A 15,444-nucleotide genomic window follows, 5' to 3' on the forward strand; every position below is an offset into this window, starting at 1 on the left:
ACTTGTTTCTACACTTGACGTCAACAGGCCTCTGTAACGGATGGCAGGTGCGGCAAGCGTATGTTGGCGGAAGCCGTTACATGTCAGGTACAGCCCACAATGCTGGAAGCCTGCACTCTGCAAAGCGTCTCGGGAATCTGTATGTACATGTTTGCAGACCATTCAGCTCATGGCGCAAAGCACGAAACGTGCGTGTTCAAGGTGCGTTGCCGCAGGCAGTAATCGCCGGCTCTGAGTGCTGGGCGAACTGCGCTCATCCCGGAGATGCAGGTCTCGATATTACTTTTGATTATGTGGTAGTACTACTCTCACTCCGAGTGACACAAAACCAGTTGCACCCGATGCATAGGTGAACAGTTGGTGGGGGGGTTTCATGTATTGTTGGTCGTCTGAAACAGAGGCAGCTAGCACTGCCAATCACTCCTCGGTCCGAGTACTCAAGGTTGTGTGAAGGAAAAGTGCTCTTGCAGTTACATATACACATGTGCACAAATCGACGATAAAACCCCTTGCATGCTGAGATGAACTATGCGTGTATGAATGTATAGTGGTAGCCTTATAGACGTATAATGGTGCAGCGTTAAGGTGAGGGGTAATGCGCCGAACACACCGAAGTAGTAGCTCTGCCGGCTTTGGCTCGTACCGATGGCGTCCTCTAGCGGAATTCACCGTAGTGGAGTTCCAAGACAGCCTTAACTAAGTGCAAGTGGAGATGTACAATAGTCCGCTTGTTGAAAGATGCACATGACGGTTATCAGGTTCAGGGCAAGCATAAATGCGGATGCTTGTATCCGAGTGGAGCTATTGAACATGCGTAAACGTGCTGGTCTGTTCGAGTAGCGTAAAGATGCAGTACTAAGTATGGCAAGGATGTGATATTCGTGCATCTAAGTGGGTGTAGCTAATCAATCGCTAAGCAGCTGTGGTATCCTCTAAAGCATAGATGTGATGATGGCGACGCCCCAGTTCCTACTTTTGCAAGCCAAGGGGAATCCGCGTAACACAAGAAAGTGTAGACCGTTTTGGTATCATAAACCCAAGAAGATATGTAAAGTGAAAGAAGCCGCCCAAAGTGGGAAGAGTCCAGAAGTAGCCCTAGTGATGAAATCGCCGAAGAACAGTGTGGCCGTGAAGAGAAGCAAGGAAAGATAATACCAAAGAAGGATGCGGTATGATACAGGGTATATGCAAGCAAATGCGAAGACTTCGAAGGGTCGTGTGCGAAATTAGTTCTCCTCCATCAATGCTTCCTGGTCGCCGGTTTCGCGCCAGTCGCGCGCACGCTCAGACAGGCGCTTGACGCCTGCAATGCGCTCTGCCCAAAGCGATTCGGATGGCGATCTGAATGTGTATGCGCGCTGTGATGAGATGACACCTATTGCTTGTAGTACTGCTTTGCGCGAATCTCTGCCGAAGACCGCAGGATGGTTGATCCATTCGAGGCTGGACTCAAGTTCTGCGTCAAGAGCATACATAGTCCTGACGTCAATGCCTGCCGCAGGAGTGAACGGGCTATCTGCGTGGGGAGAGGGCGTTCGTGCACGTAAATCGCCACTAGCGCTATGAGTTGTTGGTGACGCGGACCCAGTGCTGCCTGCTGCACTTGATGGTTCGTTACGTCGGTGGCCAGGAGGAGGTAGTGGTGGAAGACCTCCCTTGCCAAGTCCTTTCAGGATACTGCGTGTTTCCTTAAGGAGGTGGTGTGCGCGTTCGTGTTGGCCGCGCGAAACAAGCGTCAATGCGCGTGTAAGCATGTCTGATGTGAGCAACTCCATGCGTCGCTGTACAACATGAGGGTGTGGTGGGATAGGAGGTGTTGGTGGTCTTCCTGTTGGGCTCTTCTTTGGCCCGGAAGGTAGCAGAGTAATGGCCAGTAATGATGGCCGTGGCAGGTGTGAAAGAGATCCTTCTCTTAGGATATCGCCGTACGTGAGGTCTGCCTGGATCAGAGGTACTTCCTCGACGCTGAGCGTGCGTGACTCGTCCTGATCGAGTGGCCCACCGAGAGCCTCCAGACCAGACACGATCGACTCCCAAGGGTCCTGAGGAAGCTGTTCTGGGGAGCCAGTATCCGGTGCAATGGCTAGTTGGACTAAGATGTCTCGCTTGTCGCCAAAACGCAAGTCGCCCAGTGCTGCTTCAGCGTCACGTCCAGTAGCTCGTTTGGTGATCTGTAGCGCACCACTAATCTTAACAAACTTGGCAGGAGAGCCTTCTGGTAGTCGCAATTTTAGTTTTACGTTTTGATGCGAGGTAGTTTGGAGTGAACCAAGGCACCCCGCGGCACACTCGCGAAGCATCATCCAGTCTTTCACGTATGTATACGAAGCCTTGGTTCGCGTAGAAAGTTCAATCATGGTGTCCGGTTTATGTGTAAGCCCAAGACCAAACGAATGAATAGAAACCCTAGATGAGCGTTAGTGGTGATCATGTGTCTGATGTTATCGAAGTGCTTACTTGGCAGCCTCTGCGCGAGAGATGACAAAATCAACGCTCTCGGCATCGGAAGTGGAAGAATCGCTGATAAGCAAGATGCTAGAGAGGGGGTTACTGGACTTGCGCTGCATGAGCAAGTCCATGGCTACGTTTGCTCCATCGACCACGTCGGCACGCAGGCTCTTCTGTCCTACAGGACGTATGGAGTCAAGCACTTTGGGCCAGTCCCTCCAAGCCTTGCCAGTCATGCCAACAATGGGGACACCACCACCGCTGGAGCCGAAAGTAACAAGGCCCATGCGATCGCGCTCACCCAGGTTGTAAACTAAGAAACGTAATGTGTCGCGGAGCAAGTTGATCTTCAAGCCCTGCATCGATGACGAAACTGGAATGACAACGACAATGTCAACAGGTACGTGTATTGAAGCAGACATACGGGGCTCTGTCATACCGCCACGCGAGGCGCTGTATTCGGTGGGTGCTGTCATGGTCGACCTGGCGGCGCCGTAGGAAGAGTTGATTGATGAGACCCGCTTAGGCCTACGGTAGTCGTCCTCCTCAGCTCCAGAGTTGTCCTGGTCGTACTCTGCCATGCGGTTGCTGGTGGGGAAATCCAAGCGGATGTCCATAAGTGCGCGCCGCCACAACTCCAATTGGCTACGATCCTGGAACTGCAGATGGAAAGCGGGCAGCTCCGCCACAGAGAGGCTAAGGGTTAGGATGAAGTTGTCCGGTGAGTGCTCGACCTGGTTGAGGTGCTTCTTGATGAGGATAGAACCCTTGAGGGTGCACTTTGTCTTCTTGATCGGGGCTGCACCATCCCATTGTGGTTGCGGCGCGATCTTCTTCTCTTTTACGCAGATCAACATCTCGGAGAAGAGGTAGCACTCGAGCTCTTGCCATGACTGTCGGTCCTTGCCGACGCGGATGTGACCGTGTAGTCGCAGCTTCCCGAAGCGCGAAAAGTCAAGACCGTGCCAATTGTCGACACGGGCATGGAGGTCTTCAGTTATCTCATCCAGCACCTCAGTCGGCTCATATTGAGGTTCAGTAGGCCTGCTCGTGGCGGGCGATTTGCTGCGTTCGTAATCGCTCTCTGCAACGCTTGCAAGTGGAGGTAGCGGCGATGCACGAGGCATGTCATCCAGGTTCGGACGCCATTTCCCCTCGACCACCTCGACGGTGATCAGGCACGTCAGGCTTTGTTGCTGCCGCGATCTGCTAAGAGTTGGAAACTCACTCCGGACAGTTACTATTGGCGCAGGAATTGGGCTCTTGAGTAGGCCACGTGGGCTGCTGAGGCTGGTCTCCATGGATTGCACGTCATAGTCGTGCCGCCGACCATCGTGGGTCGGGGCATAGTCGTTGGAAGAAGCGAGTCCCGTCGCTCCAGAATCACTACGTCCATGCGCCCTGGATAGCGACGCGCCCCTATCGGAACCACGATCACGGCTGTGGCTGCTGTCTCGTTGGCGTGTGTGGGTGGTGGGTGGATAGCGCGCCGACGACGCGTTGCTTCCATTGCGAGAACGACCAGTGGTCATGTGGTCGTCGTGCTGTCGCTCTGACGCCACGGTTTGGTTGTCCCATGGTGTTGGCGTGTTGGCCGCGCTCCGGTGACTCTCAGCTGCTTGCGATGGCGACGGCTCGTTTTGGACTGACCGCACAATGGTCGACAGTTTCTCTGCGCGCACATCAGCATGGCTAGCCAGCGCTGTCTCGGAGGGCTGCCTACCAAGATCGAGAACGTTTCCACCTCTGCTTGTGTCCAGGCCTAGTGTGGCATCGCACGTGGGGCAATGCTGCGACTCGAACTCGCGAATGTACTCATAGAAGCACGCTTCGTGGGAAACATGACCACATGAGAGTTGCAGTATCCGTTCGCCCCGCAATGTGTACTCCAGGTTCTCCTCACAGACACAGCATTCGCTCCCAATGAAGGTCCGCTCTCGTCTCGTCCGGGTTCGCTCGATATCCATTACTCCTGCCATGCCTCTGCCGGAGCGAGGAGGGGGCTGTGAACTAAGAGTCGCGTCGGATCGTTGATTATGCGAGGTGAAGGGCTTCGTCGTATGACTACTGCGCGAATGGGGACGGAGTCCTAGGAAAGACATGAGCGGCCTGAGCTCCAAGACAGGTCACAATGGTAGTAGGGAGAGCAGTACTATCGCTGGAGCCCACGACCGGACTGAACTCGACACTTTTCTTTGCTTTCTTGTCTTGTTTGTGGTATTTGTCGCCCAACAGTCCGAGCTGGTATAGGTTCGTGTGTAGGGTGTCCTTGGGTTGACTGTGGGGTGTGTGAAGACGGCGGCGTCCAGACAAAGAAAGTTCAAAACCGTTCGACATGGAAGGGCCGGGGCTGGAGCAGGGCTCACTTTTGGATCGCCTCAAGCACGTTTCAGCATCGAGAGAGCACACGGAGGATCGTTGAAGAGCCCGCGGGCTGGGTGGACCTTTAGGTTAGAGGCACCAGGTACCGGCAAAGTGCGTTAGCCGGGGTATTGTGCCCGACGCGATTCGAGCCGTGCAACACGGACCTGTCTGGGATGAACTGTGCAGAATTGGAGAATGCGATGCGCCGGCCCGTTAGGATGTGTCCTTGAAATAAAGTAACGCTTCTTTAGGGACTCAAAAGGAGCTGCAGGACATGCCCTGGCTTTTGTCACACCCGGGCTTGCACTACAAGACCGGAAGACTGCAGGCATCCCGTTTACAGGGAAGACCAAGCAGCACCGATGCATGGCTGCAGGCATGTCGCGCGACCCCCTGCACGGGGGCGTGACGGACGCACTTGGTCCCCTGCAACGACCGACCGGAAGGGCATGCGAAAATAAGGGAGGCTTGGGAATGACTGCCATGCGCCACCTCGCCTATCATTCGCCAATACTTTACACCGCGATTCAGTCCGCAAAGTGGTCCATGATGGCGGGCCAGAGACCGTTCGCATTGCAAATCCTCAACTTTTGCGTCCGTGAGCACGTCGAACCGAGTAGGGAGGCAGCCCACATACCCGCTTGAGTGCTCGCGAGCTGAGTCGAATCAGGAGAGATCCAGACACTCCACGTCAGGGGAAACACTTATGACAAAAGAGGCTCCTCTTCCCAAATGTGACGACATTGCACCTCCTCCGCAATACTTACTCCTCGTAAAACCTGCATGCTGCCTCTTCCAGATAGGGAACGCGCTAGAAGCTCTGTTTGGATCCATTGAAGAGCGCGCTTTCCACTGGCCCTCCTAAACCACGGTCCACTGTCCAGCGTCACGGATTCAACATTGAGTCAGTCTCTTCCGTTAAAGTTTGGCTGCAACTGGGATGCCTCGGAAACACACCACTTCTAGAAGACTCCCACGAATCCTGCCAGGAGCATTTCACGAAGGGGTGACTTGAGGGAAACAATTTCTCTCCACGTGTAATGCGTGGCTAGTGGACTCCAGTTGCGCAAGCGAGCGTCACACTACCTTCGCACAATAATCTTTGAGGTTTTCTTGGTAACGAAAATGCACCACCATCGCGAACTTGGGTGCATCTTATTTCTGCCATCGGAACCTTGCTTATTATTCAACGTATCTTTGGAGCTTCACCAAACTTGATACGTTGCTCAAAGACACTCGTGTCGGACGTACGACGCTGTAGGTATAGTGGTCCCTTGGATCTTCCGGCCCCAGGCGGGTATTTGCGCAATCAGCACATGGCACGCACGTGGATGCATCAACGTCATGATGAACTTTCGAGATGCGGGATCTCCAACTACTCAATCAGCAACGTCCATCGCAATATTTTGATCTCCGGATCTACAGTAGGACGAATCGCATCTCGTGTGTGCAGATATGCAGCACGAAATTGTTGCACCAGATTATCCAGGCTATCCTTTCCTGCAGTCTCCTGCACCCGCAAGATACGCGCATCTTGTGATCGGATTGGATGCACAAATTTTCCGCGGCAGATTGCCATTACGTGTGCTTTGACTGCAGGCACTGTACGAGCTATGCACAATAGCTTTTCATCACTCGTGTTTCCTGTCGCTGTCAGTAACAGAGTCTGCATTACCCTGCATTTTTAGCCGGCAGATGTGCGGATTCGCTCAGATCCCGCCACGGCTGAGCGCCGTTCGTACAGCCCATAGTGTAACCGAGCAAGCGCAGACACAGACAAAGAAAAGAGAAAAGCCTTGGTATATCAGTCTTATAAGTCATACATGGCTACCTTCTATAGCCTTTCCCTTTGACGGCTGTGGTACAGTCGTACTGTACGATGGTTATCAGTAGGTGCGGAAGACGCGAACAGGTGCTGTCACCATTGTGACAGGCGCCTCACTATTCGAACCATTCGGTTGTCTTGCCTTTCCACTCTCCGACTGGTGCTGGTTGCCTGATACCTTGGTTGCCATGTGGCTAAGCGCCTTTCCGAAGCTACTGATGCGGCCTTTGGTCGTACTCACCGCATATCCAAGGTTTTCAATGCAATCGCGAGCTCCATGTAGGTGATCTGGTCACTACCTCCACTACATTAAAAAGTCGACCTTCTGGAAGTAGCATTAGCTTCGCTTGCTCTGAGTATGAATGACTCTTGGGTGACCTTACCGTTGCTCTGATCCCTACTTCTCGTAGCCGTCGTAGTCCATGGATACCTGACTGTGCCAAGGATATCCTGCTACGAGATACGGTAGCACGACGATCTCCTTCGAGGTTTTGGTTCTCATCTTCCGTTGACCATCGGAGCTATTCTGCCTACAGTCAACGTGTGGTAATGCGACTAATGCAGTGCGCTAGTTTTTGGCGATCTCGAATAGCCTCCCATCTAGTGTGCGCCAGCAAAACCACCACACCACTACGGAAGCCACCTCGTCAAACTCAAGTTTCATGGCCTTTTTTACGCCCAATTCAAGCCACAAGACCTATCAATGGATCCATGACGATCATGTGCGCTCCTTCCCGCCTCTTGTGCTGATATCTTTCCCCACTCCTTCTAGAAGGTCCCCTTTTTTGCGGAAGACCTCCCAGCCATTCATTCAGCATATTCTTGCAACTAATTTGTCACAGCACCGAATCATTAACCTGGCGCGGATAACGGCCGTCGAAATTTAGCGACAGAGATGCGCATTTTTGCTGGTTGCTTACATTCATTTGGGCGTACATATGTCGTCATACTGAGCCTCAGCACCTAGCACATATATGTCCGACGCGAGGCTCTATTTGGTGCTCAAGGGGTTCAAGTGAGTGGCGTAACGCACTGTTAAGACGGCAAGAAACCTTGCTGAAGTATGTACCACACGTTTTCTGTATGCAATACCGGAAGAACTCCGGTCAGCGACGTGCAGGCTGTGACTTGCATTGCCTCGGCGCAGCGCCACTGATACGCCTGGATACCCTTCCCCAGACCCTCCACCACCCAAGCTATTATTGTCCGCAACAACGACACTATCACCCACTCGTGACAAACCACGGCTCTACCTCAAACGCGATGCTCCCTCATCAATTTCTTTGCGCCTGTAGCTAGATCTATACCTCTACAGCATATGTCAGCTACGACTATACGATACTGACCACTTCAGCAAAGAACGCCTATAGTTCGACTAATGCATCGTCTGGCGTACCCTGCACCGTCAGGTATCTATTGGGTATACCTACTTAAGGGTCTCCCATGTTACCAAGCGGAACGTTTAGCTCGATATATGCTAGCGGAACACACTCCGCCTTATTCGCCCATGAATGGTCATTTCGGGTACAAGAATACCACACGTTCGCTCAAAAAGCTCGAGCTACACACTAGGCATAAGGTAACGTATCCTGACACGGCCTCTGAGTTCGTGTCTACGTTTCAGCCTCAGCTGAACAGCGTCAGGAGTTGACTGTACAGTTTGTTTGCTTCAGATTCCTGGGAACCCAACCCTGGAATAAGGTCCGAGCTCCACGATTGGCAGCCACGTTGTGTGCGCAATCGAGTAGGGTTCAACCTACTGCTACACGACAACGCTATTCACAGAACATGCGCCGTACATCATCATCACACTCGACGTCCTTGCGTCCACGAAGCCTTTGGTCTAGTGCCACCTCATACTTGACGCGTTGTGTGACTAGTAAAAGGACAGTGTCCTCAGTTGATGACGTTCCCGCTATACGAGAAGACAATTGATATCCAATTTACACACATAGCACGACGGTCAGACCGACCTTTTCGCTAAACCTTGGTCTGGTCTTTTCTCCGTTACATTTTGCTGTACACACGGGAGACACATCGTATATGGCATTGAAGCCGTCCCTGGGCGGCGCTGTATATTAAAAACTCGCTAGCCTCGGTACTTCTCTATCATGTAAAACCCCTGCTTGTCTACGGGATTTCGATGCGCACAAGTAAGGAATGGTAGCTGCAGATGAACGTACGTTAAAGGCCCATGCTTTTAGATGCATCTCAGAGTGGGCGACTCATGAACCCGATCGCTCTCGAATTCGCGTTGAGCAGACTATTCGAGCACAACCTTTGTGAAAGTCTGCCTCACACAGTCCAGATGTGCTTACAAATTGAATTCATCGAGATGGTACCAGGGACGCATATATACCCAAGATCGACGGTCAGAAGTGTTTGCGCTAGTCGTCCCATCGACCTAACACACTTTGAATCATTTGTAGATACCCAAAATACAGCGTCATCATCACAGAAACACAGAACCTTTTTACGATTAGAGCATCAAGTGAAGCAAGTTAAGCTTCCACGCGCACCAAAAACCCGAACCACTCGGGTGCTTGCCTTTGGTTCCGAACCTATTCTCGTATCGAGTAGCCGGGAAGAGCCAATAAAGCGCTACTGGTGTCACTCCGGAGAATATCGCGGCTGCATGCAGGGTCTGGCACAGTCGCTGTCTAGACAAAACGAGTGACGACTTTGCATGGACTGTTCTCGGCTGAGCATTAGAACGAAGATCAGATAAGCTGGTGAGGGACTATCGAGTTGGTGACATACTGTTTGGGCAGTCTTGCGACATGAAAGACGATGGCTTATGCGTACATCTGGCTGATCAACCAGAACCTGGTGGCATCGAAGTTAACAGAAAGTGTTACGTTCACCACAATTGGTCGCTAGAGTAAACTAACATGAAGGGAATGATATACATGCTATTCTCGATCACATCTGAATACTATGGACCATACGCCTCCGACACCCACCAGAGTCGATACTACCCAGTACCTTCACCCAGTACCTCCACTTCCCGTTAGGCGTTGTCCAGGGTCTCAAGTTTCATATCTTCGGCATGCACAGCTCGCAACAGCTGCTTCGTGAGCCATAGCACAGAGTAACAACAGGTGTTAGGCACTACTGAAGACACTTGACAGCCTCGCGAACTGCGGATTAGTAATCTTGAAACACTGTCGAACGTATGGTTGAACTTGCCCCAAATCTCCCCGCATTCGGCGTCATACTACCGCCGTGGGTCTTCTCCAGATAATGGTAGGTGTAACTGGTACAGTATGGGTTTCACAAGTCTCTTGTCATCTCAGCTCATGCTGGACCGTTTTTTAATTGTCAGCTGTCAGAAGTGACCTGCGAAACTCGAAAATTGCTACACATTCTCGAACTTTCGATATCAAGGACAGTTTCTATTACAGAGATTTACACATGGTTCCAGTGTAATGGCTACTCCAACACATGGACGATTTCTGTCCTACCCCAGCGAGCCCAGCGATATTATGACTCAGTAAACCACGCAACCTCTCCACCTCTGTCTCCAAATCCAAATCCGGCCTCTTTCGTCTCTTCCTTGAACAAAAGAGAAGAGAGTCAGTCGTGTCCCCACAACCCAAGGCGCGCCGAAACGTCGCCCCGTCCGTCGGAGAAATAACCTTAGTCAAGAACCTAGAAAAGCCGTTGCGCAGCGTTTGCGGCTCCCTCTCGGCCAAGACCAAGTGAGCCGCATCCGCAGCCGTTGTAAAGCGACCGTCCGACATGACGACGACTCTTGCCAAGATCAGCAACGTGAGATAACCAGGCTGGTTTTCCCCGAGCAAGGATTGTCAAGTCAGGTATTGTAAGTGGGTTTCGTGGGTGGATATGGTCGAACGGGAGTTGCCATCGCGGTACCTAGGTGACGTTCCGAGGTCCTTTTACATGACTTGTTGTAACGAAGATCCTCATTACCGTCTTAGGTGATCTTTCGTCTATACCTTCTGCCCGGTGATATCACCAAACTGTTGATCCTTCTGATAAAGTTGTAGGAAAACTTTGCCCGTGGTGCTGGGACGCAAATAAGCGGTGGTTGTTCGAGTTCAAAGACTAGAGTGGATGCCTGAGCAGAACCCACAAGTCAAAGCGGTAGTCATACAATACTCATTTCCTCCTGTTCTAACCAACTCCAGAGGCATGCTAGAGATCGCCCTAGGGATGATGCTAGTTGGATATCTACGTTGAAGAGCACGCAATACAGGTATAGGCGAATATTGCCTGTCAGGCTGGAGGAAGGGGCCAGGTATGGTGCCTACTTGTGGTGTTACACGCTTACGCGCCATACGTACCACTACGACTATACAGAGTATACGAATCCCTCCCCTACAGTAAGCTGAAGTGGAGAGCGATTGCACAGCCACACGTGCTGTAGGTACCATGTCCTCTTGTGCAAAGCCGCCGTTGGCCTCAGTGTTCGGTCACAGAGACATTAGTTGAGCTCGAGGCAGCAGGCCATCACAATCAGATATCTGAAGATCGCAATCCACAAGACCTGTTGGGCAAAGGGAAAAGGCTCACCCTTAAAGGGCACGGTGAAGTCTTTTCTCGAGCGCAGGGCGCGCGCTCGTGTTGATGAGGGGACTGATCAGCAATGGACCCACATGCTAAGCGGCCAAAGCTTGTATGTGCACCGCCTCATGGCCCTGGTGCCCTGCATGTCTTGCGAACCCTGGAGTTTTGAATGTGGCTCAACACTTTTCAGGGGAAGCTTTTCATCATACTCAAGGAGCAGAGCAAAAACACGTGAGAATGTGGATTGAGGATAAGGTATTGGAGTCATTCCTCCGGAGATGCTGACAAATGAGCCAACCGACTCAGGTTGCAAGCATTCGGATCCGTCGTACAAAGACACGCCAAGAAGCTCAAATTGTCCCGTCACTCGTCGCCGTTAACCCTCGGCCGTGTCACCGTCATGATACGTGTATTCATTCAGCACCCGCAACTTCAAACGCTTACTTCTGCATCATCAACTGGACGAACTCGTTGTCTGATGTGTGTTAGCATCGCACTTGTGATATAGGCAGCTGTAACCTACAGTCGATGCGGCCGTCACCGTCCTGGTCAGCCTCCCGGATCATCTCGTCGACCTCGTCATCGGTCAATTTCTCGCCAATAGAAGTCATGACGTGACGCAGTTCGGCGGCGGAGATGAAACCGTTGTTATCGCGGTCGAAGACCTTGAAGGCTTCCCGGATCTCCTCCTCGGAGTCGGTGTCCTTCATCTTGCGGGCCATCATGGTAAGGAATTCTGGAAAAGTTAGCTGTGGTACTTTGGACTGGTATGAAGGGGCGCACCTGGGAAGTCAATGGTGCCGTTGTTGTCGGCATCGACCTCGTTGATCATGTCCTGGAGCTCAGACTCGCTGGGATTTTGGCCGAGCGAGCGCATGACGGTACCTAGCTCCTTGGTGGTGATTTGACCTGTGGCGCATCGTCGTCAGTTGTGCTTGCTATGGAGTAGGGTGGATGTCGTGGTGTTGTAGCTGTGGGCGGTGGTTTGGACCCCTAGCCAGCAAGCCTCGCCCGGGCCCCTCTGCCGATTGCGTAGGCTGGAGATGCGGCACTGCTTTGAAGGCAGAGAGGGAGAGAGAGTGTGTGTGTGGAAGGGAATTTGGAGGGAGAGTACTGACCATCGCCATCCTTGTCCTACAACACGACGTCGTCAGCTGCATGTTCGTGATTGCGCAGGCCCCCAGGGCTACCAGGCAGCCGCGCGGCATGGCAGAGGATGGGGAGGGCACTTACGAACAGAGAGAAGGCCTCCTTGAACTCGGAGACTTGCTCCTCGGTGAGAGAATCGGCCTACATGGACCTGTTAGCGATGCGCGAGGGTGCTGGCGGGCAGGCTATCGTGGTGTTTTGCAGGGCGGGGTATGTTTGGGAATGTGCGAGGACGGCGCGGGGCTACACACCATGATTTCTTTGGGTGGTGTCTGGCAGGAAGGGGGAGGGAGGTTGTTGGTCGAGTACGGGTGTTGGGCTGGGCCGGGTTTGAGATATAGCAGAGGCGCAGGTGCGGTGTGAAGGAGATGCCAGTAGTGTTTGCGGCTGGAGAAGATGGGCTGGAGTGGAGCAGGCTGTCAGACGGCCCTATCTAGTGCGGCCCTGCTGTTGGGAAGCTGGCGCTAGCGCTGCCCAGAGCGGGAAGGCGGCTTCAGCTGCACCGCCCAGACACGTCTACCACGCTGCGAATGCGCCTCACTCCAAAAGTCGACAATCCACAGCTCGCGTCGTCATAGCCCTCCATCTACTCCTCGTGCCCTGCCATGACCTAGCCTTGTTGACCCTCGCCAGCCCAGCATGTGGCGGGACCGAACCAACCTGTATGCTGCTGCTACCGCTTCCGACCACCCTGCCCTTCCCTCGCTGACGTAGCTGCGTAGCTTTATATCCTACCGCCAGTCCTACTCCCACCACCCCCAGAAGAAGACGCGCTATGGCGGCCCAGGCTCCAATGGCTTCGGCGACAGCAGGCGCATGTCCGACGAGCGGCAGGGGCTCATGGCCAGCGGCGCATACGAAGACGACGGCGATGCTGTGATTGAAATGGACCTGCTGCCTCCACGATGGCTGGATATCCAGGACGAGATCACCGAACACCTAGCCGAGATAGCCAAGCAAACACGCAAGCTCGACCAGCTACACCAGAAGCACGTGCTGCCGGGCTTCGACGATGAAGACGTCAAGAAGCGGGAAGAGCGGGAGATTGAACAGCTCACCCAGGGCATCACACGCCTCTTCCAAAAGTGCCAGCTAGCCATCAAGCGCATAGAGACCATGGTGCGCGAAGCCAAGCAGCAGGGCAATATCAATCAGGGCGAAGAGGTCATGGCACAGAATCTCAAGATCTCCTTGGCTACCCGTGTCGGCGAAGTGAGCGCCATGTTCCGCAAGAAGCAGTCGGCCTACCTGAAGAGTGAGACATCCCCAGTACAAAACTTGGGCAATGCTGATTATTTGTCCAGAACTACGCGACCTCGGTGGTTTTACCTCGCCCTTCCGCTCCGCGACACCCGTGCAGAACCCCTACAACGACCCTGCCCTGCAAGAGTCCGATGCCGATCGCTCCTTCTCGCAATCCACGCTCCTGCAGACAAAGCAACAGCGCATGCGACATGACCCCAACGAAGCAATCATAGCCCAACGCGAGCGCGAAATTGAAGACATCGCCCAAGGTATCATTGAGCTAGCAAACATCTTTCAGGAGCTACAGACCATGGTCATCGATCAAGGCAGCATGCTGGACCGCATAGATTACAATGTAGAGAACATGTCGCGAGACGTCAAAGAAGCGGACAAGGAACTCAAAGTGGCGTCGGGATATCAAAAGCGAACCATCAAGAGGAAGATTATGTTACTGTTGGCTATCTTGATCGCGGGTGTCTTCATACTGTTATCGCTCAAGCTGAGCAGAAGAGGCGGAAACGATGCGCCGGCCGCTCCACAAGTGCCAGACGTCCCGCCGGCGGCAGCGATAAGAACCAGACGGCAATCAACCAGCATGCGCACGAGTCGCGTATGGCACCGAAGAAAACGGCGGTTATGGCAGGGGATCGAAGACCACCCTTTGACGCTCTGAGGGCCGTTCTTTTAGAAATGGATAAATCATGATTGCTGCCTCGTACCGTCCAGTCTCACCGTGTACCTACTAACCTTCGATGACTCTCTATCAAACAGGCGGTTCTACGCATGTGTCCACGTTCCAAGTACCGTGCTCAGACTCGTCGAACAGTTTCGCTTCTTCAGTGGATGCCCAAAGGTTGCGATCGCCGGATCCGTTCAGCAAGCTCAAACTTCATTATGCTTAGTCTAGAGTCAGTGGCGCGTGGCTGTTGAACAAAGACGGCCATCGCCATGTGCCTCGACAAAAACCACGACTGCCTTTGTAGCCCGCATGCGGAAGGTGCAAGGTAGGAACACTATTGCAGTCTTGCTGAACAAAGACTCCATGTTTTGGCAGTCCAAAGTTTGTTTGGAGAGGCTGTCTATACATCTCATGCTGCTTTGCGTGTGCTGCTGGAGCTTCTGACAACCTTCATAGTATTTTGGGTTCTTCTAGGACACCGGAGCAGTTTACTCCTCATCATGAACCTGAAGAGAAGCAAATTCTGGCCCCCATTTCACATCAAGCCCAGGCACCCAGGACATTGGCCCTTGAGCGAGGATGTTACCACACGGATTTGTCGGTATGCAGGCAGACAGGCCAGTGCTATGCTCTATATTGCTCTATACAAGAACAGAGTAGGCGGCAAAGATGCAAACGTAGCCCTGCGAGCTGTGTATTACGAACCATTCACGTACTGGGACTGGCATGGGGTGGATGCTGAAGATGAAAGCGCCTCCAAACACAAGAAACAGCTTGTTTGGGAGCGTCAACGAGGCTTCACAGCTGCCAAAGGTGAAAAGGGTGGATACCCATATCCTCAAGAAGCATGGCAACGATTCCGACACCTAATCGATAACCATGCAGAGAGGCGCCATTGGGTTGCGAAGATCGCAGTGGCGCATTGGATGAATATAGAGGATCTGACGTGGTGAGTCTTCTCTAGTTCGTATACATCACAAACAACAAAAAGACCTTTGGCTTCCCGCAATCCTAACCGAATTCGTGCGACTCTGAAGCCGATTGCTGACATTTTTCCAGGATATTCCGAAATCTGCCGTCGCTTGAAGCCCTGGATTTGAGCGATATTGCACTGTTCACAGTCCAGCCATACAAGGGCTATGCAAATGAGCCTCCGTTAACTATGACTGACACATGGGCATACTTTTTTCTTCGTATACCCAGC

General features: G+C 52.8%; 3 protein-coding genes across 3 annotated transcripts; 1 reads left to right on the top strand and 2 right to left on the bottom strand.

Annotated features, from left to right (window-relative positions):
- Nucleotides 1–1,226: 1,226 nt before the first annotated feature.
- Nucleotides 1,227–4,550, bottom strand: J4E82_005774 (uncharacterized protein; the record flags this gene model as incomplete). Its single annotated transcript, XM_051732035.1, has 2 exons — nucleotides 1,227–2,406; nucleotides 2,458–4,550. 2 exons carry the CDS (start codon nucleotides 4,548–4,550, stop codon nucleotides 1,227–1,229), a joined length of 3,273 nt encoding a protein of 1,090 aa, XP_051588284.1.
- A 7,057-nt stretch (nucleotides 4,551–11,607) lies between these two features.
- On the bottom strand, nucleotides 11,608–12,570 carry J4E82_005775 (calmodulin; the record flags this gene model as incomplete). The annotated part of the gene is made up of 6 exons (XM_051732036.1): nucleotides 11,608–11,642; nucleotides 11,691–11,903; nucleotides 11,951–12,076; nucleotides 12,286–12,301; nucleotides 12,401–12,457; nucleotides 12,568–12,570. 6 exons carry the CDS (start codon nucleotides 12,568–12,570, stop codon nucleotides 11,608–11,610), a joined length of 450 nt encoding a protein of 149 aa, XP_051588285.1.
- Nucleotides 12,571–12,955: 385 nt separating this feature from the next.
- On the top strand, nucleotides 12,956–14,234 carry J4E82_005776 (uncharacterized protein; the record flags this gene model as incomplete). The annotated part of the gene is made up of 3 exons (XM_051732037.1): nucleotides 12,956–12,978; nucleotides 13,039–13,571; nucleotides 13,621–14,234. The coding sequence occupies 3 exons, from the start codon at nucleotides 12,956–12,958 to the stop codon at nucleotides 14,232–14,234; spliced, it is 1,170 nt and encodes a 389-aa protein (XP_051588286.1).
- Nucleotides 14,235–15,444: the final 1,210 nt, after the last annotated feature.

The sequence above is a fragment of the Alternaria postmessia genome (genome assembly GCF_024291825.1).
Source record: "Alternaria postmessia strain BMP 2775 chromosome Unknown scaffold_31, whole genome shotgun sequence".
Taxonomy (NCBI): Eukaryota; Fungi; Ascomycota; class Dothideomycetes; order Pleosporales; family Pleosporaceae; genus Alternaria; species Alternaria postmessia.